Source organism: Dendrobates tinctorius, unplaced genomic scaffold, assembly GCF_039654945.1.
Source record: "Dendrobates tinctorius isolate UK_male_01 unplaced genomic scaffold, ASM3965494v1 ptg000152l, whole genome shotgun sequence".
Classification (NCBI taxonomy): domain Eukaryota; kingdom Metazoa; phylum Chordata; class Amphibia; order Anura; family Dendrobatidae; genus Dendrobates; species Dendrobates tinctorius.
In genome coordinates, this window is record NW_027361819.1 from 85,276 (window position 1) to 112,948 (window position 27,673).

A 27,673-nucleotide genomic window follows, 5' to 3' on the forward strand; every position below is an offset into this window, starting at 1 on the left:
CAAATGACAGTTCTTCATTAGGATATTAAGCGTATTTTTGTGAAAGTGTTAAAGAGGTTGGATGCCTCCTTTAACAAGGAGTGTGGATGCCATAAAACTACATACAGGGTGATTCACTCGCTACTTTACATTACTGTAACTTCTTCTGTTCTACTGAAATTTGGACGGGACATACTTTGATTCACGAGAAACTTATGCTATAAGGCAGGTGATACAAATCCAACGTTTGATCAGGGTCATTTGGATGTTTTAGGTTGTCATTATGATTTAAAAAGAGAAAAAAAACAGTAGTTTGACAATAAATGGCTTCACCCAACCACTAACCATGAGTGGAGAAAAAGTTTTGGTGTTATCATTCATATTCTCTGAAAAAAGGCCAAGAAAGCAAAAATTCTGCCGGGGTATGTAAACCTTTGAGCACAACTGTATCTCTCCTCTCACCTGAGTCTCTGATAGACAGCTCCAGGATTCTTATATAACCCCCATATATCTCTCCTCTCACCTGAGTCTCTGATAGGCAGCTCCAGGATTCTTATATAACCCCATATATCTCTCCTCTCACCTGAGTCTCTGATAGACGCTCCAGGATTCTTATATAACCCCATATATCTCTCCTCTCACCTGAGTCTCTGATAGACGGCTCCAGGATTCTTGAGCCCCCGTTACACACTGCGATATCGCTAGCAATATCGCTGTAAAGTCACCGATTTTGTGACGCTATAGCGATATTGCTAGCGATATCGCTGCATGTGATACTTACCTCCGACTGGCTCCCCCGCTGGTTATCGCTGATCGCGCGAGAAGCTCCTGGACCATTCCTCGTCGGCCACTTCCTGCGGCGCTTCCTGTGGCGCCGACGAGCGACGCGTGGAGCCGGGCGGGAGGACGCAGGATCGCCGCGTCTGACAGGTAAGTAGCGATCCCCGTCCCCAGCGATGTCGCTGGTGAGATCTGCCTGTGTGGCAGCTCACTAGCGACCACCTAGCGATGCACCAGCGATCCTGACCGCGTCATATCGCTGGTCGGGATCGCTGGTCCATCGCTAGGTGTAACGGTACCCTTATATAACCCTCATATATCTCTCCTCTCACCTGAGTCTCTGATAGACGGCTCCAGGATTCTTACATAACCCCCATATATCTCTTCTCTCACCTGAGTCTCTGATAGACGGCTCCAGGATTCTTATATAACCCCCATATATCTCTTCTCTCACCTGAGTCTCTGATAGACGGCTCCAGGATTCTTATGTAACCCCCATATATCTCTTCTCTCACCTGAGTCTCTGATAGACGGCTCCAGGATTCTTATATAACCCCCATATATCTCTCCTCTCACCTGAGTCTCTGATAGGCGGCTCCAGGATTCTTATATAACCCTCATATATATCTCTCCTCTCACCTGAGTCTCTGATAGATGGCTCCAGGATTCTTATATAACCCCCATATATCTCTCCTCTCACCTGAGTCTCTTATAGGCGGCTCCAGGATTCTTATATAACCCCCATATATCTCTCCTCTCACCTGAGTCTCTTATAGGCGGCTCCAGGATTCTTATATAACCCCCATATATCTCTTCTCTCACCTGAGTCTCTGATAGACGGCTCCAGGATTCTTATATAACCCCCATATATCTCTCCTCTCACCTGAGTCTCTGATAGACGGCTCCAGGATTCTTATATAACCCCCATATATCTCTTCTCTCACCTGAGTCTCTGATAGACGGCTCCAGGATTCTTATATAACCCCCATATATCTCTTCTCTCACCTGAGTCTCTGATAGATGCTCCAGGATTCTTATATAAAACCCATATATCTCTCCTCTCACCTGAGTCTCTGATAGATGGCTCCAGGATTCTTATATAACCCCATATATCTCTCCTGTCACCTGAGTCTCTGATAGACGGCTCCAGGATTCTTATATAACCCCATATATCTCTACTCTCACCTGAGTCTCTGATAGACAGCTCCAGGATTCTTATATAACCCTATATATCTCTCCTCTCACCTGAGTGTCTGATAGACGGCTCCAGGATTCTTATATAACCCCATATATCTCTCCTCTCACCTGAGTCTCTGATAGATGGCTCCAGGATTCTTATATAACCCCCATATAGCGCTCCTCCCACCTGATAGACAGCTCCAGGTTTCTTATATAACCCCATATATCTCTCCTCTCACCTGAGTCTCTGATAGGCAGCGCCTGGATTCTTATATAACCCCATATATCTCTCCTCTCACCTGAGTCTCTGATAGATGGCTCCAGGATTGTTATATAACCCCCCCATATATCTCTCCTCTCACCTGAGTCTCTGATAGACAGCTCCAGGATTCTTATATTACCCCATTTATCTCTCCTCTCACCTGAGTCTCTGATATTCAGCTCCCGGAATTCTGGTTTCTCCATAGATTCATGTTCCCAAGTCACTCGTACTCTGAATCCTGGATCCTTGTGTTGATCCTCAGGAATAATGATCTCACTGGAGATGTTGTAGGTTCTGTCAGGATTCTCTGATTTGGATTCGGTGGATGATACGACCCCTCCTGTCGTTTCAACCCCACACATCCAGACAATCTTGATATTTTGTGGATAAAATTTCACCAAGTTGAGTAAATACTTTATTTCTCCAGGTCTCACTCGTCTCCTTGTTAGTGATTTAGACAGTTTGGGTTTTGCTGCAAAATGAGCCAAAGAAAGAGCCTCAGCCTCTACAACAGCAAAGCCAAACAGGTGACACATTCCCTCATTTAAACAGGTTCAGTTTTATAAAAAATGGTATTGCAACTTACTTTTCCAATTAAATTGAATTAATTCACTTACCAAACAACTGCAAATTCTGGATATTTCAGTGCCTCCTATAGAAACACCCGGAGAACCTTGGTGTATGTTTTTTGGGATGGTTCAAGCAAAATTGGTGTTGTTGGCAAGTGTGAATGATGGGTTTCCTGGTGCATATTTAGGGGTCACAACAATGGGTCTTCAGTATGGACTCGTAGACCCTGTGGTGCGTCAGATAGGGAGTTACTTGCCGATCTTTGGGGGTCACATGCTCAGCTTCCACTCCATTCATGGTGTATAGGTCTGTCAGAAATAGCCAAGCTCTTGGTAGTCGCATAGACACTGACTGTAGCAAAGGCCGCACATGATGTACAGTACACCCAAATTATTCATGATAGAGTTGCAGAATTCCATTGTCAGGATTGCTGGGGGTCCCTATAGTAAGACTTCTAGTGATCAGCAAGTTATCCCATGGCTAAGGAATAACTTGATTTTTTGGAACATGCTTTCAACTCCGCTACTTTAATTTTATTTTACTTTATTTATTATGAAGAATGATTATTTTTATTAACAGTAACTTTTGTATTTAACATAATACCAGAAAGTGTCACGTAGCTCCCAATATTCTGCTCCTGCGCCTTTCTATATACCACGTATTATAATGAATGGGAGAATATATCAAGCCATCATCCCTTACTCCGTGTTTACCAACTATGAAGGCTACTTTATTTTTGTGGAACTATTGGGTTAGAAATAACCTGTCCATCCCTCTTACTAAAATCTCTATTAGAGAGTTGGAATTTCATATTCCTTGTCTTAATTTAGCTTTGTGGCAGAAGAGTGGAATTATCATGGTCGCAGATATTTTTAATGATTTGTTACTTACCGTTTCCCTTTTGACATTCTTATTAATAAGTATTCCCTAAATTGAAATAGTTTTTATCAGTATCTACAAATTAGGCATTTTTTAGTCTCATTTTCTCTTTAAAGAAATAATTATCTCTTTTTCAACAGTTTTTATTTAAGGAGAAAGTCACAACTGAAGGTTTGTCTCTTATTTATAAAATATGAAATAGCCAACCAGAAGAATCAAAATTATAGCCTGGTTTTCTGTTTCAAAGAAATGGTATGTAAAATGTTCCCAATAAAAGCTTCAACTTAATCCACAAAAAAAAGCAAGTCCCCACTCAGGTCTGTCATCTGCTAACGGAAATATAGGGGGCTTTCACGTTAATGGTAGCACAAAGGCTCTGGAAAAGTGAAATAGCTCCTCACCCACCAAAAGAAATTCAGCAAATTCTGCACTCCAAAATCCAAATGCCCCCCTCCCTTGTGAGCCCCACAGTGTACCTAATCCACATATTGCGTCCATGTTTGGCATTTCTGAAGCGATGAAAGCCCGCCTAACTTACAGGTGCATACCTCCAGAAGCATGGGCTGGGCATAACGTACTGGTGACTGCAACATACTGGTCACTACAGCTTACTGATCACTACATCATACTGGTCACTACAACGTACTGGTCACTACAATGGCAGTTTGCAATTTTCTTAATATATGTGATCAAAGTTAGTAGTGCATTCCGATTTGATAATGATAGTTGGTGCTTTAGAAGAACAAAAAAGTTCAAAATAGATAATAAGTAACCTCAAGCACTCGACAAGCATCTGTGGCGTGTAACCCTCCAGTGCGGTAGGATATGTTACACGCCACAGATGCTGATCTCCCTGTTTACAGAAATATACCCTTGAAAAAGGCCATAAAGGCCAAAACGTTGGGAGGAATGTTATGATTTTCTATGTCGGCTGTGGATTCCCTGAATAAAATATTTGTTTCATTGCATCAAGAAACTCTATTTTTCTTGTCGAGTGCTTGAGGTTACTTATTATCTAGTTTGCAATTTTCACTCGACAACATTCATTGCTGCTTGTTTCTGGAAAATATCCATGGAGTCAAAATTGTCACTACATCTGTAGATAAATTCTCCAAGGGGTATAGTTTCCCATAATGGGATCACTTGAGGGGGGATTCTGCTCTTCTAGCAATTAGGGCCTCTGTATATGTAGTCCACAAACTGTTCTAGGAAAGTCTGCGCTCCAGGAGGCAAATAGCGCTCCGTTCCTCCCGAGTCTCTCCGTATGGCTAAGCAGTACTGTACAGCCACATATGGGGTATTGCCACAGTAAGTAGAAATTGTGAGATATCGCACCCGCTCAGTCAAATGGTTGCTCACGCGTGCTCAGTATGCGTTGCCCAACTGCGGGCAAAGCTGAAAAGCAGAAGTGCGCACGCGTGAGAATCCGTTGTCTGCGTGGGTGTGATATCTCACAGCGATCTGCGTCAAGGACAACGTGCAGCAGCTGAGGAGTGGGGTGGAGTGAGTGACCCGAAGCCACGCCCATCGGACCGGACGGATCCTATTAGCATCCATCACAAGAGAAATATAAAAGGTTTTTATGGGTGATACAAGGGGAGTCAGGGGGTTACATAATTATGTAGGGAATGCATAGTTGGCACTGAATAAAATGACATTTCTAACTGGTAGGACAGAAAAGTGGTGACAGGTTCCCTTTAATATTGGAAATAGCCAATTATCCAGATCTTACAATGCTCGGAATAGTAACTTGATAACTGTATGAATGTCATGTCATATAAAAATCATATCTCACCATAAATCATCCAACGGTGAAACGACTTCTCTTCCTTATGATGACCGGAGACCCCTCTACAGATGAAGGTCACGTCTTTATGTCTCTCCATATGGGGTATGAAGCTCAGTGATGATGAATATTGACGTCCCACCACTTGTGATTTGATCACATAGGACGTATCCAGTAAACTCTCATCTTCTTCTGAACGTTCTCTCTTCTGAGACGTCTGGATCGCCTGCTCCTGTCCAGCTCTTCTTATCAGCCAGGTCACACACAGGTCCTCGGGGGCGTTATCCACGGTGCAGTGCAGAGCGGCCTCCTCTCCATCAATCAGCTTAGGAGGACCCACAATGTCACGAACTATGAATGGACCAATAACTATAAAATAGCATAAAATGATAAAATTACATCAAACTGGGAAATAACATGACATTGCTGCATGGATTTCTATGTGTTTAATGTAGACATGTAGATGGAACAGGAAATAATCATATCCTGACTGCATTACCTTTTTTCCTCGGATTTAGTCTCCACCACAGAACACCAGCGATGATGATGATTATCAGAATAACCACAAGGATTGAACAGACAGTGATGATCCCGACCGAGCTTCTGTCTGCAGAAATGGAAGAATAAATTACTATAGAGAGCAGAGACTTCTACAGAGTCAGTATCAAAGGGATTATTAATGTTGGCGTAAGGTTCGGAGATGCCATCACATTATAATCAGGGAGGGTTTTACCTCGGGAACTTTATTCTAAGGGTCTTAGAGGTCTTGGTAGTTGGACCCCAGAGTATCAGAAAGTGATGGCATCATTTATCGATAAATCATTACATTTACATTGTAAAGACGGGAAAACCCAATATGGAGGAATTTTGAAAATTTTTGTTGTAGATTTCTTTTATGTAATCCTCCATTTAAAGCTCTTAATGGCCAAACTATCATTACCAATTTTTAACGTTCTGGTCGAACAGCCATAATCTGATAACGGCGCACACATAATAATTGCTTTCCCAAACTATAATGGGACCATCAGCTCAACGTGGTCTTCTACAGTCAGACTCTGCCCAGGCGCCTCTGCTTATTAGAAACTCCTCTGATATTTATACTTTGAAGACCAATATTAATGCCTGTTCACTTTAGAGAACTCTATATTGTGAGAAACAAAAAAAAAATCCCAATAAAATGTCACTTTTAATTAAAAAAAATAATTAAACCAGCTACACATAATGCAACAATATGAAATGTTTAATATGAAGATGGATATACATTATAAAGTGGGTAAAGTACCGTAACGTTTGTCAGTCAAATGAAGAGGGAACTGAGCTAAAATATTCCCTAGTTTTAGGTCCATTCCCTCTTGATGTATCTGACTGGCAGAGATTACATCACTAGGAATCTTAAAGGAAAACTGTCCAGTGCAAAAACACGATTTACCTGCAGATATAGGGTTAATTTACAGGTAAATAGCAGTAAATCCTGCCTGGCCACCTTACTGAAAGCTACAGAGTGTAAATTAACTTATTTGCTCCTGGGAGCTGCTGGTTATGAGTCAGAGGTGCAGGCATGAAGTGGCTACCGTCACTGTAGTGTGAACGTGGCTGTAATCACTCCTCTGTACATTGATTGACTGCCTGCCCCGCAGCGAATGTTCAGCACATCTGTGTAGAGCGGATCATCAATCATTGTGCTGGAGAGTGATTACAGACTGCTCCGCTCACAGTAAAGTGGGTGATGACTGTTATCACTCCATGTGTAGGGAAGTGGACTGACCCATGGACCTGTCTGAAGAAGAAAAGTGAATGTAAAGATGTGCAGTAAATATACTTGATGTGAATTTGTATATACGTGTAAGGAAACAGCTGGAATCAGGAAGAGATGGTGTAGGACCGGGTTTTGGCCACTAGGGGGAAACAAAGAATAGCAGGAAAAGGAGACAATGCAGTACTGAGGTTTGGCCACTAGAGGGAGACAAAAAAAGCAGGGAAAGGACATAAGAGCAGCTAATGCTTAATAAACCGCAAAGTCATGGTGGGCGGAGTTTCGGAGACTCGGGAGGGGAATTCCCAAGCAGGGGAATAAAAACAGAGCGAGAGAGAGTCTGTAGGAGGAATCCAGTCCAGGAGGAGTTCAGCGCAGCTCAGCTCAGAAGGATACTGAAGAAGGGTGAGCTCCGGAAGGGACTGGAAGAAGAGACAGTCATTGGAGGTGGCCCTGACAGGATAGCCAAAGGACAGAGGACGCCCGGGGTACCAGACAGACGGATTCGGCCAGGGGAAGCGCTGTGGTGGTGGGCCTAAGGCAGCCACAGTGAAAGAACCACGAGGGACGTCGCTTTAGGGGAGAGGGGGAGGTGAAAGGTACCCTGGCCTGCGCGTATGAGCTGTTGTGGTGCTGTGGTCGTCGAGAGGATGGCCAATAAAGAGGACCTGTTTGAACGCACGTTGGTTTCTGTCTCCAGTCTGTTCGTGGCCGAAAGGGACCACCCCCAGTCAGCACACATACCTACAAGTGGCGTAGTTGGCAGGATCATCACCGCCAATACACCAACGTCAGCGCTGAGACCGCACCGAAGATTTAAAGGACCTGAGCTGAAACAGGTTGAAGATAGTACCTGAGTGGAATACAAATTGGGACTGTGATTGGAACTATCGGAAGAGAACCCGAAAGACACTTTGCGCCCCTCCAGCGCTGGTGACTGTCGGGAAGGAGGAAGTTGGCATTAAATTGGACAACCAGGGGCAGCTATGCGGAGCCCGCCTCTGGGGAGAGCGGTGTACATCAAGTGACAGTCGCCCCTTCCCACTGAACGCTGGAAAATGGGTGGAGAGGCCGGCCCATGCCCCATCCTGGAACGGGAGTGACCCTGGTGAAAAGGCTGGGTATGGCTGTCTAGCGCCATTGAGCTCTGGGACATCGGACATGATGAGACACTGCAGCTGCCGAGGCCTTGGACGGATGGAGTGGCAATGGTGGCGGGAGATCGAGGGCCACCGTGTAACCTGTGCCTGGGAGTCAGTGTCGGTGTACTGGACACTCACCCTGGAGGAAGACCTACCTGGGACCCCACTGAAGCTGCCGACGGTTGGACCTGCGGAGCTGGAGGTGACGGTGTGCTCGCAGGCGGCACAGGCCATGCCAGGGCAGCCGCTGGAGGAACCATTGCCGACCCTCCCTATGGAACCATCGGGCCTGAAGGCTGGTCCTGCTGGAGAGAGGGAGGAAGAGCAGCGATGCACTTCAGACGACGGGACCGGGAGCAATGGAGGAGCGACGGAGACCAGCGACACTTCGGACCCTCCGGTCGCACTGATGCACCGATTCCTGGAGGAACTGCGGGATGGCCTGAAGGAAGCCGCGGCGCCAGGGAAGGTGAGCATTCCCCCGGCCCAGCCGGCGGCACCGCAGGCAGTCCCCGCCTCCACGCCCCATACACGAGCTAAGCCCAAGAGCCCCGACACCGGCTCTCAGCCTCCCCGCTTGGCCTCCCCTCATCCAGCGTCCCCGGCTCCCGATGGATCCGCAGCCCGTGCAGGGCCGACCAATGTCCGCGCCATCAACCCCGAGCTGCCCCAACCGGCAGCACCCCGTCCCACGTCTCCAGTGCAGAGCGGATCCGCGGCCTGCTCACCGAGGCCCGCGGCCACCTCTGCCGAGCTCCATACCGCGGCTGTAGCCTATCCATCGAGGCCCGCTGCAGCTCCGACCCCACTCCAGATCGCGGCTGCGGCCAGGTCGCCAAGCTCCATGGCCAATACCGGGCCCTCTGTCTGGATTGCTGACGTCATTTCGCAGAAGAAGGCCAAAGAGCGGTAGGTCTGGGCGCTGCTGCCTGAGAAGGGGGAGGCAGCCATGTCTGTCCCTCGGAGCACCGGGTGTCACGGTCCTGTTAGGGCCGGCATGCAGCCACCGCTGAGCAAGGACTCACCCACGCTGCGGAGGGGCCCGGGGTCAGACACGGCCGGATCGTTCAGTCAAGCAGGACCTGGAGGAGCTGAAGTCAGTAAGCAGTGAAGGACATAAGGTCATGTGACTGCAAGGGGGCGGGGCTTAGCGTCCTGCTGCCAGAGATGGCAGGACACTAATACAGGAATACTCAAAGTCAGACAAAGGCGGGTCATACACAGAGATAGCAATAAAGTACCAGGGATGAGACAGAATGGAGAGTCGGGGACAGGCAGTGGTCAGAGCCAAACAGACATAGAAGGTACCAAGCACAATCCAACAAGCAGTATCCAGAGAACAGACCGAGTTGTACCGAGTTTAAGAGGTTCGACCAGTAGTGCAGATTTATCACATATCATCGAATCATTAAACCCCCATTGAACAATCTCCCCTGTTTTCCAGTTAATAACTGGGTCATAGTGTTGTAACCAGGGCATGCCCAACACCAATCCTGCTGGCAGATTGTCCAGAACCAAACAACTTAAGTTTTCCACATGGGTAGCGCCCACTCTGAGTGAAAACAAGTCAGACATGAAGAGAATTCCTTCTTTAGTGAGGGGGGAGGAGTCAGTGGCCACCACCTTGATCGGAACCTTGAGTCTAACTATCCCTATCTTACAGCGTTTGACCAATAGGGAGTCAATAAGATTGATGGATGATCCGCAGTCCACGAAGGCTGTAGAGGGAAAAAAAACAACCGTCCATTGACAGTTCCACATAAAGCAACACCTTAGAAAACTAGGAAAAAGGTACCTGAGGGTCTGAGTAGTCTCCCCGCTGACTACCCAGACCTAGACGTTTCCCGCGAATTGGGTCGAGGATGGACAATCAGGACACTCCCTTTTCCAAGGTCCCGTTTTACCACAGTAGAAGCATAACTGCTTTTCTCTCTGGCGTTGTCTCTCCTTTTCCTTCAGGGAGAGAGCCCCTACGTCCATGGGTACAGAAACAGTCTCTTTTCCACTAGGGAACAATGGAGTTTCCATCTGCATCACCTCCCTGGCCTGCAACCTGCGGTCCATCGGACGGCCTGGGTCATGGCGTCCTCGAGTGAGTTAGGTGGGGGATGTAATGCCAAAGCATCCTGTAGCCGCTCGGACAAGCCTCTGCGAAAGAGTCCTCGGAGTGCGGCGTCGTTCCAAGAGACCTCTGCAGCCCAGCGGCGGAACTCCGTACAAAACCACTCAGCTGAGTGTTTCCCCTGACAGCCACTCATCACCATGCCCTCTGCCAATCGCACTCGGTCCGGTTCATCATATATGTGCCCAAGGGCCTCAAAAAAATGCATTCACAGACACTCTCTCAGGGGCCGTGGGAGGAAGGGAGAAAGCCCAAGCTTGCGGGGACCCTCTTAATAAAGACATAATGACCCCTACCTTCTGACTTTCGTCCCCAGAGGAACGTGGCCTCCATGAAGATCCTGAACTCCTTTTTGTTCCCAGAAAAGAAGTCAGGCAGTTTAAGAGGTGGTTCTGGAGACACCAAAACAACATCACTCGCCCCAGCCCCCAGAGACCCAGCAGCTAAAGCCCCCCAGCACTGTCTCAGAAACCTGCTGCTGAGAACGAGCAAGAGCTTGCTGCTCCAAAGATAAACCCTGAAACATCTGACTCAGATTTTGCATCTGTTCAGCCAGATATTGTATGGGATCCATAGTTCTCAGCAGAGAAAAAAAAAACCCAAAAACATAAAGGTCAGTTATAATGTCACGGTCCCGTTAGGGTCGGCGTGCAGCCACCACTGAGCAAGGACTCACCCACGCTGCGGAGGTGCCCGGGGTCAGACACGGTTGGACCGTTCAGTCAAACAGGACCTGGAGGAGCTGAAGTCAGTAAGCAGTGAAGGACCTACGGTCATGTGACTGCAAGGGGGCGGGGCTTAGCGTCCTGCTGCCAGAGATGGCAGGACACTAATGCAGGAATACTCAACGTCAGAAAAAACCGGGTTATACACAGAGATAGCAATAAAGTACCAGGGATGAGACAGAACGGAGAGTCGGTGACAGGCAGTGGTCAGAGCCAAACAGACATAGAAGGTACCAAGCACAATCCAACAAGCAGTATCCAGAGAACAGGCTGAGTCGTACACAAAGTATCGGGCAAACAAGAACACAGCACAAACACACTCAGGGGTCAACACAACTCTGCCAAGGGCGAAAGTATAACTGACAGGGATGCGAGCGTCCTGAGGCTATAAGAAGCCTTCCCAGAACCAGGGAGAGGCCACAACAATAAGCCCCAGGTGTGCAGGTAAGCCTGCACTGGAATCATAACATTTAACCCCAGAAGTGCCAGCCATCAGCACTGGTTCCAGATATTAACCCCACATGTGCGAGATAAACCCGCACTGAGATCATGACATAGGGCAGCTTGTGTACATGAATGTTGAGAGGGGCTACGGCTTCATCAGAGAAACGGAGACTGGCCACAAGGTGTACCTGAATGCGGTCTCCATTAAGCATGGGAGGGCCCTGCGAATGGGAGATCAGGTATCCTTTTACAAGGAATACTGTCCCTGCGGCTACTATGCCATGGCAGTTATTTTGTACCCTGAGGAATGCGGGACCCCATGAAGGGGAGGTGGACTCCTGGGTCTCGGGCACTAAGGACACTCGGGGCCCAGGAACAGTCAAGACATCCCGGGGGCTCCACGGCTGCGGAGTTCCTTGCTGCTGGCGGAACATCGGCCATCAGGAGACAGCCCGGAATACCGCTGAGATCGGACTACCGGGACTGCTGTGCGCTGTTGCGCAGCATAGGGACTGTTCCGCGTCCCCTCAGGGTAAGAGACCCTATCTCCTGACATGGCAGGGATGTGTGGGGGTGCTTCCCACAAAGGAAGGGGGTGCACCACTGTTTAAAAATGTTGTTGACAAATGTTTGAAACTTAGCATCTTGAAGAGTTTAATAATGATGCACAGCTTAATAAGGGTGTCTAATGGTTAATCGATGAGTAAGGTTGTAGAAATGGTGCCCGTGATGTTAAAAAGCGGAGATAGTGACTACTTTAAATGTTGTCTATATTAAAATGAATAAAATGTTCAACAGGTCCTAGGTGCTAAATTAGAGCAAAATGCTTGCCATGACAACCATGTAAAGAAGGTGTATAACAATTTGTGGTATGGGACAGACAATATTTGTTGAACAATACCCCAAACGCAAAAGCATCCAGAAGTGTAAGATACCTGGGGGAGAGCACCCGTTGAGGAGTCCGGGTGCTCCTACCCCAATGAAGGAAAGTCATCATAGAGGTGCAAGCGCCTGCGAGTAGCTGTCAGCTACTCGGAGCTTAATAGCTCCCAGCCCCGCCCAGCACCCCGTGTCGAGCTAGGAAGCTCTGGGCTCTGCTCAGCAACCGGCCGCGCAGACAAAAGCAAGTGGGGAAGTATCCCCCCCAAAAAAACACGAAGGTCACGGGATTGTCAGGGACGACAATGGTAAAAGGAAGGGGGTATGTAGGGAAGTGGACTGACCCATGGACCTGTCTGAAGAAGAAAAGTGAATGTAAAGATGTGCAGTAAATAAACTTGACGTGAATTTGTATATACGTGTGGGGAAACAGCTGGAATCAGGAAGAGATGATGTAGGAACGGGTTTTGGCCACTAGAGGGAGACAAAGAATAGCAGGAAAAGGAGAATGTGCAGTACTGAGGTTTGGCCACTGGAGGGAGACAAAAGAAAGCAGGGAAAGGACATAATAGCAGCTAATGCTAAAGAAACTGCAAAGTCATGGTGGGCGGAGTTACGGGGACTTGGGAGGGGAATTCCCAGGCAGGGGAATAAAAAGAGAGAGAGTCCTGGGGAGGAATCCAGTCCAGGAGGAGTTCAGCGCAGCTCAGCTCAGGAGGAGACTGAAGAAGGACGAGCTCCGGAAGGGACTGGAAGGAGAGACAGTCAAGGGGGGTGGCCCTGACAAGATAACCGCAGGACAGAAGTCGCCCGGGGTACCAGACAGACAGACTCGGCCAGGGGAAGCGCTATGGTGGTGGGCCTCGCAGTGAAAGAACCACGAGGGACGTCGCTTTAGGGGAAAGGAGGAGGTGAAAGGTACCTGGGCCTGTGCGTAGGAGCTGCCATGGTGCTGTGGTCGTCAAGAGGACGGCCAATAAAGAGGACCTGTTTGAACGCACATTGGTTTCTGTCTCCAGTCTGTTCGCAGCCGAAAGGGACCACCTCCAGTCGGCACACATACCTACACATGCACTCCCTTATGACTGAAAGCCAGCAGCTCCTGGGAGGATATAAACTAATTTCCTCCCTGTAGCTTACAGTGTGACAGTCAGGTGCTAATTTAATGCTATTTATCTGCAGATTTACTCTAAATCTACAGGTAAAATTCATTTTTGGGTATTGCAGACTCCCTTTAAATAGGACATCTAGGCTCCTGATTAGCTTCCCAGTAAGCCCTCTCATTAATCTGCTGACCATGTTCCTTAATGAGCTGTTTAGTTAGATCGTTGCCTCACCAAGGCTGTTGGATCCCTACGTGGATGGTTGAGCTATCCTTTACATTTTGCAAGGTTTTGCTCTTTCCAAGTCTGGAATTTGCAATTATAACTACATATCCATCCACGCTTATTACATGACACCCATCCATCACTTATATCGCAGCTTTACACCTTTATAGTTGTTCACAGTCTTCTCAGGTAGATTCAGTGAGAAGTGGAGACATAGCTCCCATTCCTTTTTTATGCCTTCTTGTTAAATATTAAGTTTATGGAAATAATATCAAATCAGAGGACCTGTGACCAGGGCAGACATGGACACTCTTCACTCTTTTTATTTCTGTTGCTCCACTGTGTATTACATTCTATAAATATGCCATATGCCTTATAAATATGCCATACTGTCCCTCGGGGGAGTGTCTTCTGGCTGTTCTGCATTATCACAGTGTGAACAACCAGGTATGGACTGGGGCTGAAATTCAGCACTGGCATTTGCAATCACACAGGCCCATGTTGTCCCCGTCCCCAAGCACCAGATGGGATATATTACTAATATTACACTGGATTGGAGGAAAGGAAGATTTTCTACAAGACCAGTATTTCTAATGATACACGTGGCCTGCTGGGGTAAGTGACGGAGTCAGCGACTTTGTGCTCCGTCACAACTCTTAACAGTATGGGTGTCTTAAGAACACTGGTTCTGTTAAAAACGTAGCAGACAAGACAGCTCACAACCAGACAAGCCCTTCTGGCATTTGCCAGAATTGCCAGATGGACAGTCCGGCCCTGTGAACAACGCCCCCTTGGTAAAAATCAGCCCCTGAATAAAAAACAAAAATTGGATTCCTCAGGGAAGCAAAGGAATGAAATAAGAGCAAAAACAAAATGTTACCACTATTAACCTGGTGACGGATCTTTTTTAAAATAAGATCTACTGTGGGAAATTCTGAGATAATCTTCGATCTCTAGGGTGGGTTAGAATAAGATAACTGTGGGATAGAGATCCAAATGAAGAATAACTAAAGCTGAAACTAGAATTAAGAGCTACTGTATATTAATAAGTTATTCCAACTTTAGACATTTAAGTGGAATCTTTTACATCATATTTACAGATTACAAACAGTCATGTGGAGTGGCCATGAAATCCATTTTACGTCTAGACAAATTTAATCTAAGAATGAGTGACGTGGACCCCGTTTTTTTTCTTATTTCTTCCCTAATGGTTCCATAGGTGAGAGCACTACCCATCAATCCTTCATGGCAAATCTTGTGGAATTGTAATATATAACTAAGATGGAGAAGTGATATTTTTTTAAATGAAATAACGTTAAAAATCATAGTTTGGAAGAAATAATTCTGAAAACCATTATCAGTAAATAGTGGCTAAAAAACACAAAATAAAGGTCAATAAAACACCCGATATTGATATTTGGAGAAAGAGATAGTAACGGTAGCTTACCCATAAATATTAGCTGGAAGTGTACCTGGAGAGGATCAGTAAGATAAAAATGTCGGACTCTACAAGAGAAGTTCTGCTCTCGGTCCTCCTCAGTGGGTGTGATGGTCACGGTGCTGTTCACACTGTAGGTTCTGTCCAGGTTCCTCTGTGGCTGATCCATAGTAACATCACTCAGCCTCTCTGAGCCCCTGAACCATTTAACTTCAATATCTATGGGGAAGAATCCAGTGACGGAGCAGCGCAGGACACTCTCCTCGTTCACTACAACTGTTCTCTCTGTGATTGTCACCAGTGGAGGAGCTGAAAAATGCAAGAATAAAACATCATTAATGTATCAACATATGTGACTGTATATGATGAATCAAGTCCAAATGTTGGATGGATGATGGAAATGATGGCTCTGGAGTTTGTTTCATTCATAATCAAGTGTAACAAAAATACTGAGCAAATTTTTTAACCGTCAGTCCACATCTACCTTCTACCATCTGCCTCCACCGTCCTCTAACAAAATCCGAGCTGGTTCTTCAGTGCAGACAGTAACTCATAGCTAGCAGACAGCACCATCCGAGCCTTGTTCATGCTACTTGCCAGGTCCTACAAGCAGGGCTGGACTGGCCATCTGGCAATTCTTGCAAATGCCAGAAGGACCTGTCTGATCGTGGGCTCGCTTGTCTGCTACATTGCTAACGGAATTGATGTTCTTAAGACACCCATACTGTTAAGAGTTGTGATGGAGCACAAAGTTGCTGACTCTGTCACTTACCCCAGCAGGCCACAGGTATCATTAGAAATATTGGTCTTGTAGTAAATCTTCCTTTCCTCCATCCAAGTAATATTAGTAATATATCCCATCTGGTTCTTGAGGACGGGAACAACATAGGCCTGTGTGATTTCAAATGCCAGGGCTGAATTTCAGCCCCAGTCCGTACCTGCCTACAAGGGTCTTTTCAGGTTCCAAAACAGTTTTTATTACATAGGCAAGCTAGTCTTATTGAATTCCTTTACGTTTATATATGTTCCTTATCTTTGAACATAGCAGACTACATTGGTGGAATTAGGACTGTGGATATATATCATGACAGTAGGTGAAATGACTAAAGCAAAAAACTGAAAAGAGTATAAACAATACGGGCAGCACAGTGGCTCAGTGGTTAGCGCTGCAGCCTTGCAGCACTGGAGTCCTGGGTTCGAATCCCACCATGGACAACATCTGCAAGGAGTTTGTATGTTCTCCCCATGTTTGTGTGGGTTTTCTCTGGGTTCTCCGGTTTCCTCCCACATTCCAAAGACATAATGATAGGAAATTTAGATTGTGAGCCCCATCGGGGACAGTGATGATAATGTGTGCAAAACTGTAAAGCGCTGTGGAATATGTTAGCGCTATATAAAAATAAAGATTATTATTATTTCTAAAACCACCCAGAGAGCTGAGTATTCCCCAATGTATTCATTTAGACTGGATTCACACTTGCGTTTGGCTGGTCTGCATACTTACTCCCTTAAGCTCCGCCTACTTCCACATGCATCCTGTGTACCTATCTTTAAGATTGGGTATGCAGGAGCATGCGTTGTATGCGGATGCGTCCACATGTGTTGTTTTGACGTGCCCGCCGAACACAAGATGTTGCATTTTTGTGCGCATACAACCCATGTCTCTGCGTACCCAATGTTAAAGATAGGTACGCAGGACAATGCAGGACACATGCAGAAGTAAGCGGCGCGTAGGCCTCAGAAAGAGACTTTAGCCTTTCTAATTAGAACATGACTCATGGTGGAGGTGCTCCTGATGCCCTACACGTGTTTCAAGTAGTCCACCATCTTTGATTTGTCTGCATACAGTTTGGGCAGTTGTAGAAAAATGAATGACCAGTGAGAAAGACAAGAAAGAAGTCTCTCCGTTCCATAAGGATGACATGGACCCATGATTCCTCCAGTGTCTAAAGGAGTGGTGTGATGGGCAAACACTACTCCTCAATCCAAGAATTTGGAGATGTGATGATTCTGGTATGAATTGGAGTCTTAATTATTGCAACCACTAGCGATAGCACAGGCAGGTAGCATAGTCATTTTGTAACCAGAGGTACACAGTAACAGCAGTGTGATATGGAGGAGCGGCAGGTAGAGTAGTAAGTGAATAGCCATAGGCACACAGAAACAGCAGTGTGATATGGAGGAGCGGCAGGTAGAGTAGGCAGTGAATAGCCATAGGTACACAGAAACAGCAGTGTGATATGGAGGAGCGGCAGGTAGAGTAGTAAGTGAATAGCCATAGGCACACAGAAACAGCAGTGTGATATGGAGGAGCGGCAGGTAGAGTAGTCAGTGGATAGCCATAGGTACACAGAAACAGCAGTGTGATATGGAGGAGCGGCAGGTAGAGTAGTAAGTGAATAGCCATAGGTACACAGAAACAGCAGTGTGATATGGAGGAGCGGCAGGTAGAGTAGTCAGTGAATAGCCATAGGTACACAGAAACAGCAGTGTGATATGGAGAAGCGGCAGGTAGAGTAGTCAGTGGATAGCCAGAGGTCGGTACACAGAAACAGCAGTATGATATGGAGGAGCGTCAGGTAGAGTAGGCAGTGAATAGCCACAGATCGACACAGCAGTATGATATGGAGGAGCGTCAGGTAGAGTAGGCAGGGAATAGCCACAGATCGACACAGCAGTATGATATGGAGGAGCGTCAGGTAGAGTAGTCAGCGAATAGCCACAGATCGAGACAGCAGTATGATATGGAGGAGCGGCAGGTAGAGTAGGCAGTGAATAGCCACAGATCGAGACAGCAGTATGATATGGAGGAGCGGCAGGTAGAGTAGGCAGTGAATAGCCACAGATCGAGACAGCAGTATGATATGGAGGAGCGGCAGGTAGAGTAGGCAGTGAATAGCCACAGATCGAGACAGCAGTATGATATGGAGGAGCGTCAGGTAGAGTAGTCAGTGAATAGCCACAGATCGAGACAGCAGTATGATATGGAGGAGCGGCAGGTAGAGTAGGCAGTGAATAGCCACCGATCGAGACAGCAGTATGATATGGAGGAGCGGCAGGTAGAGTAGGCAGTGGATAGCCAGAGGTTGGTACACAGGACAGCAGTATGATAATGATGATGGAGAAGCAGTCACAGGTGAGAGACCTAGACTAACAGCTGGGAGTTAAATAATCTTGCAAGTGAGGAAATGTAAGGCCAGGCTTATATAGGATGTTCAATCATGAAATGAGAGGTTGGAGTCAATCTGGAACAACACAGGTACTGACAGCTGAATTAACAAGGAGCTGTCCAGAGAGCTGAATAGCTCAAAGGGAATAAAGGGTCGACGGACCAAGGTTATGAGTCACATAGCTTTCAGTCGCAGTTTTATCTCTAAAGCCCCCGACTCGCAGCGAGATCACTAGCAAGATCGCTGTTGCGTCACCGATTTTGTGACGCAACAGCGATCTCGCCTGTGATCTCGCTACGTGTGACACATAGCGGCGATCTGGCCCCTGCTGCGATGTCGCTGATTGTGCTCGAATGTCCTGGGCCATTTTTTGATCGCTGGTGTCCTGCTGGCCAGCATGCATCGCTGTGTTTGACAGGGACAACGACGAACGACCTCATTACTACAGGTCTGAGAGAAAGGGTCCCAACGACCGTCATATCGCTTCCGGATCGTCGCTGTTGAGATCTGACTGTTTGACATCTCACCAGCGACCTCGTAGCGACGCACCAGGTCGCATCGTTGTCGGGATCGCTGGTGCGTCGCCAAGTGTGACGGTACCCTAACGTAAGTCTGCATGAGTCACATATAGAGGCATGAAATAATGGAGAGGAGACAGCAAGAAAATCTTTTTTATGTGGGTGCCAGAAGATTAACCCTATGAAACTGCTTGGTCCAGGCTGTATTGGCCTTGCTGACCCATGTCAAGGAGAAAGTAGGGCACAAGATGGAGACTGCAGCTGAAAAAGGCTACTAATCCAGCAGGTTACTGGGACAGCGCATCAATGCAAAACAAGGTGGTGATTACAGAAAGATGAGCAACCTGGGGGTGACATTGCCTATTTGGTAACTAGTTCCTTCTCAAAAGTGAAAAGTACCTCAGACTGTTTAGAGGAAGACATATTTTCATTCCTCGTTGAGGAGATCATCATAGTCTGCGTGGTTAGGAAAAGACACCTGTTGTCAGTGATACAGAAGGAAACCGCCTGTCAGAAAGGAGAGGCAAAGTCATACTTAACCTGGAGTGTGTCTCCCACTGCCGGAATAAGGTCCTCCTAGATCAAGAGCAGCTAAGAATCCTGCTTGAGATTAAGTCTGAGGTGTTACCCAAGTATTTGGACTGGTTAGTAGGAGAAAAGGTCTTGTCTGCAATAACTTTGTCTGGGGAATGTTCTTGAAATGCTGAAGCAGATCCATGAGAAGAGACGCTTTGTCTCTTGTGAGACAAGGTCTGCAGTTAGGAGAAGTCTGCTCAAGCAACATGTCAAAAGTGGCTGAAGAACACATTTAGGTGAGATGGGACGCAAACACTCCAGAAATTCAACTACTGATTGGGAACGGTTGGATAGGTTACTTATGGCCTGGGTCAAAGATGCAGATGGGGGGATAAGGCACTGTACACATAGGGAGCCTGGCTGAATGCAAAGCAATAATTTGTTACATTTTGATCACACTAAATAAGAGATGACTGCATTGTGGAGGATCTGGAGAGTGGATTTCCCAAGCAAAAATATTTTGTGTTTGGAAAGAAGCCAAAATGAGTTCAGAAGAGCACCTACTGGTACCCAGGAGGTATGGAGCCGTATAACCTCAGGACTAGGTCTCTCAATGATGGTGGTGGCAGGGAAGCAGCTAGCTATTCAGGCTTGAGACTTGTTGAGTGCAAAAGAGCTAGGACAGGATTAGATGATGCAGATGAGTGAGCAATGAGGAGAGAGATTGGAGCTCAATAGAGAAAAATGAGGTAAAATATGACTCCTAGAGTATATAGCTTGAAAAGACATTTATTGGTCGAAGGAAGCCCCTGAGACCACCTGAGCATAGAGAAGCATCAGAAGAGGGATCTGGCCTAGGATGAGTTGGAACGAAAGAGGTACACTTACACTAGCCATGAGAGTAGCTGTGAAGCTGTGGCCTGAAACAGTTGGACATTGCATGGCAACCACTGTGTGGAGGTCGTGAATTAAGGCCAACAAAAAGAAAAGTCCTATAGGCAAGCATAGATGAGACTATTGGTCTAGGAGCTCACTCCAACGGCAGGACCTTCCACCCTCTCAGGAAATGAATAAAGGGCCCCATACAAGGAGCAAGGAGAAAACACAAGCTGCCGGCAGATTACTTACAAGAGTAACCCCTGGAGAAAAAATAACCAAGGTAGAGTAAAGAGAGAAAGAAAAACAAATACTGACCCCAGGAGGGACCATGTTGGGTAAAGGACCATGAGCCTAAGATATTAGAAGGGTGCAAAAGTTTAATGATGGACTTTCGATGTTATATATGAGTACAAAACAGTCCTTCTTAGTTGGGTGAGTGCAGTTGGTTATTTCTGATTCAACTCTGTTATTGCGGCCTCACCTCCAACATCCAACCAGAGCCTCTTCTCCCTCCTCTCCGAGTTATAGATCACTGAGCACTTGTATCTTCCACCATCGGATATTCTTATATTAGAAATAGTCAGGTTAGCTACCCCGGTTAGTAATTCTTCTGTGCTCAGAGAATGTCTAGAAGAATTTGTCCTCACAGTTTTGTTATAGCTCAGGATTTCCTTATTTAGGAAGTACCAGAATATTGTGAGATGATTGAGATCTACAGGAGGATTGTCCACTGTGAACAGACAAGGAACCCAAGCGTCAGATCCCAGCCTGGCAGCATTTGTGGATGGTCCGGTCAGCTCTAGTGACGACACTGTGGACAATAACAGATATAGTCCATTACTGAAGAAAGTATACATCACAAACTAATGACACATTCCGTTCTCTTTCACATTAATACTGTAAATATTAGTGTTTCCTAGCACAGGCGTTAGGAACATTGTTTTGGGTTATGTTAAGGTTTCCAAAAATTGTGAAGGCAAGAATACTGCAGCCAATGGCAACAACTGAAACAATGACGACGTATATAAGCGAGTAGAATAAATACAATTCTGTGTCATATAATGTCATGTAATATTTCCATAGTGAAGCATGTAGTAAAAATGACAATCTCTTAAGAAGCTCAGTCATAGAGAGTCTTATGTCTTTTTGAACACAAGCTAAAGGAAGCGTCCTTTTTATTTTTAAAAATCTACTATAATTTTTTGTTATGATTCTGCCCCCAACACATGTGACAGTTTGCAGTGCAGGGAGCTGTTGCCATAATCTATTGGAGATAACGCGTGCCGTGGTCTGTTGAATGTCTGCCACATCTGATCATTGAAATTCATTAAGGTGTCCACAGTCGGTCAACAGCTATTCGTCCCAAATCCCCCACTCTCACCTACAAAGCTCGTGACAGTTGTGTACCACCCTACATCGTCTCCCGAATCTCTTTTACCACTCTACCTTTGCTCTCTGTTTTGCTGTTGACCTAAGACTAACATCCTCGATAATCCAAACCTAACATTTCGTCTCCAGATCTCTGGCATGCACTACCCCAGACAATGTGGTTATTTCTCAGCAGTGGCATGACAAGAGTCTAATGGACCCTAGTGCAAAATTTGGACCTGGGCCCCTACCTTCATTTTGGGTCCTTGTAGCGTTCTAAATCCTTCAAAGACATATGTATTCCCCCCCCAATAATTTAGTAATTTCCTGCATCCTATACTAATGTCACCCATCCTGGGTCTGTTCCTGGTATAATGTGTTTCATCCTGGGCCTATTTTGGTAATAATGTCCCCCATCCTGTGTCCCTTCTAGTAATAATGTCCCCCATCATGTGTCCCTTCTAGTAATAATGTCTCTCATCCTGTGCCCCTTCTAGTAATAATGTCCCCCATCCTGTGTCCCTTCTAGTAATAATGTCCCCCATCATGTGTCCCTTCTAGTAATAATGTCTCTCATCCTGTGCCCCTTCTAGTAATAATGTCCCCATCCTGTGTCCTTTCTAGTAATAATGTCCCCCATCATGTATCCCTTCTAGTAATAATGTTCCCCATCCTGTGCCCCTTCTAGTAATAATGTCCCCCATCCTGTGTCCCTTCTAGTAATAATGTCCCCCATCCTGTGTCCTTTCTAGTAATAATGTCCCCCATCCTGTGCCCCTTCTAGTAATAATGTCCCCCATCCTGTGCCCCTTCTAGTAATAATGTCCTCCGTCCTGTGTCCCTTCTAGTAATAATGTCCCCCATCATGTGTCCCTTCTAGAAATAATGTCCCCCATCCTGCGTCCCTTCTAGTAATAATGTCTCTCATCCTGGGTCACTTGCAGTAATAATGTCCCCCATCCTGTGCCCCTTCTAGTAATAATGTCCCCCATCCTGTGCCCCTTCTAGTAATAATGTCCCCCATCCTGTGCCCCTTCTAGTAATAATGTCCCCCATCCTGTGTCCTTTGTAGTACTAATGTCCGCATCCTGTGTCCCTTCTAGTAATAATGTCCCCCATCATGTGTCCCTTCTAGAAATAATGTCCCCCATCCTGTGCCCCTTCTAGTAATAATGTCCCCCATCCTGTGCCCCGTCTAGTAATAATGTCCCCCATCATGTGTCCCTTCTAGTAATAATGTTCCCCATCCTGTGCCCCTTCTAGTAATAATGTCCCCCATCCTGTGTCCCTTCTAGTAATAATGTCTCTCATCCTGGGTCACTGCAGTAATAATGTCCCCCATCCTGTGCCCCTTCTAGTAATAATGTCCCCCATCCTGTGCCCCTTCTAGTAATAATGTCCCCCATCATGTGTCCCTTCTAGTAATAATGTTCCCCATCCTGTGCCCCTTCTAGTAATAATGTCCCCCATCCTGTGTTCCTTCTAGTAATAATGTCCCCCATCCTGTGTCCTTTGTAGTAATAATGTCCGCATCCTGTGTCCCTTCTAATAATAATGTCCCCCATCCTGTGCCCCTTCTAGTAATAATGTCCCCCATCCTGTGCCCTTTCTAGTAATAATGTCCCCCGTCCTGTGTCCCTTCTAGTAATAATGTCCCCCATCATGTGTCCCTTCTAGAAATAATGTCCCCCATCCTGTGCCCCTTCTAGTAATAATGTCCCCCATCCTGTGCCCCGTCTAGTAATAATGTCCCCCATCATGTGTCCCTTCTAGTAATAATGTTCCCCATCCTGTGCCCCTTCTAGTAATAATGTCCCCCATCCTGTGTCCCTTCTAGTAATAATGTCTCTCATCCTGGGTCACTTGCAGTAATAATGTCCCCCATCCTGTGCCCCTTCTAGTAATAATGTCCCCCATCCTGTGTCCCTTCTAGTAATAATGTCTCTCATCCTGGGTCACTTGCAGTAATAATGTTCCCCATCCTGTGCCGCTTCTAGTAATAATGTCCCCATCCTGTGCCCTTTCTAGTAATAATGACCCCCGTCCTGTGTCCCTTCTAGTAATAATGTCCCCCATCATGTGTCCCTTCTAGAAATAATGTCCCCCATCCTGTGCCCCTTCTAGTAATAATGTCCCCCATCCTGTGCCCCGTCTAGTAATAATGTCCCCCATCATGTGTCCCTTCTAGTAATAATGTTCCCCATCCTGTGCCCCTTCTAGTAATAATGTCCCCCATCCTGTGTCCCTTCTAGTAATAATGTCTCTCATCCTGGGTCACTTGCAGTAATAATGTCCCCATCCTGTGTCCTTTCTAGCAATAATGTCCCTCATTCTTGGTCAATTGTAGTAATAATGTCCCCCATCATGGCCCCTTCCAGTTATGATGTCCAACATACTTGGCCCTTTCCTGGTGTAATGTCCTCCATCCAGATCCCCTTCCCGTAATAATGGATACACATCCAGGTGAAATAGATGCTAAAACCATGCGCAAAAACCATGCGCAAAAACAAGAAAACGCATTAAAAACGCATGATGTGTTTTTATGTGCGTTTACACTGCGCACGCAGCGCAAAAAAAACGCAAGTGTGAAAGTAGCCTTACACAGATTCTGGCTGATGACTGACTTATCCAGCGTTATTTGAATATCCCTATTTATGTGTTATATCGATGGCTGGGCCGCACATGACAAGCACTTTTCTACCTTTTGTGTCCCCCCCACCCCCTCATAGACTGTAAGCTCTGGTCCTCACTCCTCTTGGTTTGTGTTTTTCTGTAATGTCTGCCATTGTCTGTACAAGTCCCCTCTGAATTGTACAGCGCTGTGGAATATGTTGGCGCTAGAGAAGAATGATTATTCCTGTATTATTATTATCACTGACCTGTAAATACTTTCTTAGGGTAAGTTCACACTGGGCGTTTTTTCAGCATTTTTTTTCTGCAGCAAAATCTGATCTCTTGGCAGGAAAGCTACAGAAAAAGCATGTTTCCTGGTTTTCTTTGCATTTTCGCAGCGGTTTTGGAACGCTAGATTTCTCTCTTGTGGATGCTGATAATGTTTAGTGTTGAAAAACAAAGTCCTGTTCCATAGAATCAGATCTTGGCACAAAAAACGCAGCAAATCCTGATACCTGCGTTCTTGGTGCATTTTTTCACCAACCAATCAAGTCAATGGGTGAAAAACACTGAAAAAACACAGAAAGAAGTGACATGCTCTGTGTCCAAAAAAACATGCAAAGCACAAAATATTGATGACAAAAAACCAAAGTGTGTGCGTGAGATTTCTGAGATCTCATAGACTATGCTGATACTGTAAAACACAGTTGAAAATTAGCATAAAAAAGCAGCAAAAACGCCCAGTGTGAACTCAGCCTTAGGATATGTGCAAACGTTGCGGATTCTATTGTGGATTTTTCCGTGCGGATTTTGCTGAATCCGCAGGTAAAATGACCTGCGTTTTACCTGCGGATTTTCTGCAGATTTCCTGCGGATTCCACCTGTGTTTTTACACCTGCGGCTTCCTATAATGGAAGAGGTGTAAAAACGCTGCGGAATCCGCACAAAGAATTGACATGCTGCAGAAAATAAACCTCAGAAAATCTGGGCGGAATTTTCCACAGCACGTGCACAGCGGTTTTTGTTTTACATAGACTAACATGGTGCTGTACACCGCATGAGATTCTGCTGCGGATCCGCAATGTGTGCACATACCCTTAGTGTGGGAGATTTACTTCTGGTTATCAGCCCCTCCCTATATTATCCTATTTAGGCCGGGATCACACATGCGAGACACACGGCCGTCTCGCATGTTAATACCCAGCACTGCCACCGGCACTTGGATCGGAGCGTGAGGCCACATAACAATAGAAACATAGAATCGTAGAGTTGGTCGGGACCTCCTGGGCCATCTGGTCCAACCCCCTCCGCTCCCGAGTGCCAGCGGCAGTGTCAGGTATTAACATGCGAGACTCGGCCGTGTTTCTCGCATATGTGATCCCGGCCTAACTCCAATTATGGGATTAATAAAATCACAGGAACATCTAAACCAAACCATAAACAGTTAATGCAGAGTCACGCCCAAACCACTACACCTGTCTTATTACGGTTCTCGGTGTATTAGGAAAGTTCATACAGAATCCGTATAATACGGACGTCGCTGTAAGGGAGGAATCGTGATCCGACCGCCTCCGTCCAGAGATAAATTATTGGGGTTTGTTCTCACAAACCTTCATGTGAAGAGAGAAGGGAAGCGCTGACCTGAGAGAGCGAGGAGCAGGAGGCTGAGGAATCCCTTCATGGCCGCGCAGTTCTTCTCCTGTAATTTCTCGCTGTTCCCGGGATTCCCTGAAATGATCCGACTCTTCACAGATCAGATTTTCTCCTTGGTCTCTGATTCCCAGGGCAGATATGATCCAGCTCACAGCAAGGCCGACGACACTTCCCAAATAACTTCCCAAATATCTTTCACTTTCTCTTTCCTATTTGGGGAATCAGCATTAGGCCGGAGTCACATTAACGATTTTAAAATCGGTCCGATTTTGTTCCTGCAAAGTCAGACGAGTATAATGCGAGTGTCAAGCGTTTCTCATGCGAGTGCAATCCGATTTTTCACACCTGGTATCTGATTTACATCCGATTTCAGTGCGATTTTAACACGAGCTTTTACATAGAGCAATTCTCTATGTCATTTACACATCGCTTTCAGAGGAAATATTCTTCAAAACACACAGACACATACAGGAGCTTCTCACAAAATCAGAATATCATCAGAAAGTGACTTTATTTCAGTTCTTCAATACAGACAGTGCCTCTCCTCTATTCTATAGAGTCATTACACACAGAGGGATCTATGTCACGGGTTTATTTCTGGTAATGTTGATGATTATGGCTTACAGCCAATGAGAACCCAAAAGTCATTATCTCAGGAAATTAGAATACTTTATAACACCAGCCTGAAAAATGATTGTAAAATCCGAAATGTCCTCCTGAAATGTATGATCAGTAAATGCACTCAGTACTTGGTCGGGGCTCCTTCTGCATCAACTACTGCATCAATACGGCGTGGCACGGAGGCGATCAGCCTGTGGCACTGCTGAGGGGTTATGGAAGCCCAGGTTGCTTTGATAGCAGCCTTCAGCTCGTCTGCATTGTTGGGTCTGGTGTCTCTCATCTTCCTCTTGACAATACTCCATAGATTCTCTATGGGGTTAAGGTCAGGCCCCTTACCAGCTTGAGAATACCAGCCCCCAGCTGTCTGCTTTAGCAAGGCTGGTTGTAAAAAATGGGGGGACCCCACGTCGTTTTTTTAAATTATTTATTTAAATAAAAAACAGCACGGGGACCCCTCTATTCCTGATAACCAGCCTTGTTGAAGCTGACAGCTGAGGGTTGCAGCTCCCAGCTATGAGCTTTGCCTGGCTGGTTACCAAAAATACAGGGGAACCCACGCCATTTTTTTTATTAAAATTATTTATTTACAGTTCAGGAGCGGATGATGAATAATCCCATCCGCCGCTCCTGTGCTCTCTGTTATTAGCAGCAGCAGGTGTCGGATGATGGGAGCGGTAGTCCCATCAGCTGACACCAGTGACTGGAGGTAAACTTTATACCTCTGATCACAGCTGAGCACTCACGCTGTCTTTTGACAGTGTAGGAACCGTGGCTCTCTGATGGGCAGGGATGATGTCACCACCGATCCGAAGCGGTGTTTGCTGCACAGTCATGCACATGACAGTGTTGCAAACACTGGATGTGTGGTCGGGGCTCGAGTCCGGGTACTGTTCTGGTGCCCAAACACAAACATCCAGGTGTCCACCTGTCTCTACACATGTGAGAAATGTTACTTATTAAGTATTTTGTAACCACAGTAAATAAAGTGCATAATGAGTTTATGTTACCAGGGACTGCTGCATCTCCCACCCTAACACACGTTTCGCCTATTCTTCGTTTCCAGGGGCGT

General features: G+C 46.2%; 1 protein-coding gene across 1 annotated transcript; it reads right to left on the reverse strand.

Annotated features, from left to right (window-relative positions):
- Positions 1–130: 130 nt before the first annotated feature.
- On the reverse strand, positions 131–27,673 carry LOC141050632 (uncharacterized). Its single transcript, XM_073547220.1, has 8 exons — positions 27,612–27,673; positions 25,972–26,192; positions 20,831–21,160; positions 15,276–15,575; positions 5,935–6,042; positions 5,445–5,804; positions 2,301–2,672; positions 131–153 (listed from the first exon to the last, which is right to left on the reverse strand). The coding sequence occupies exons 2-8, from the start codon at positions 26,009–26,011 to the stop codon at positions 131–133; spliced, it is 1,533 nt and encodes a 510-aa protein (XP_073403321.1). The 5' UTR covers positions 26,012–26,192; positions 27,612–27,673.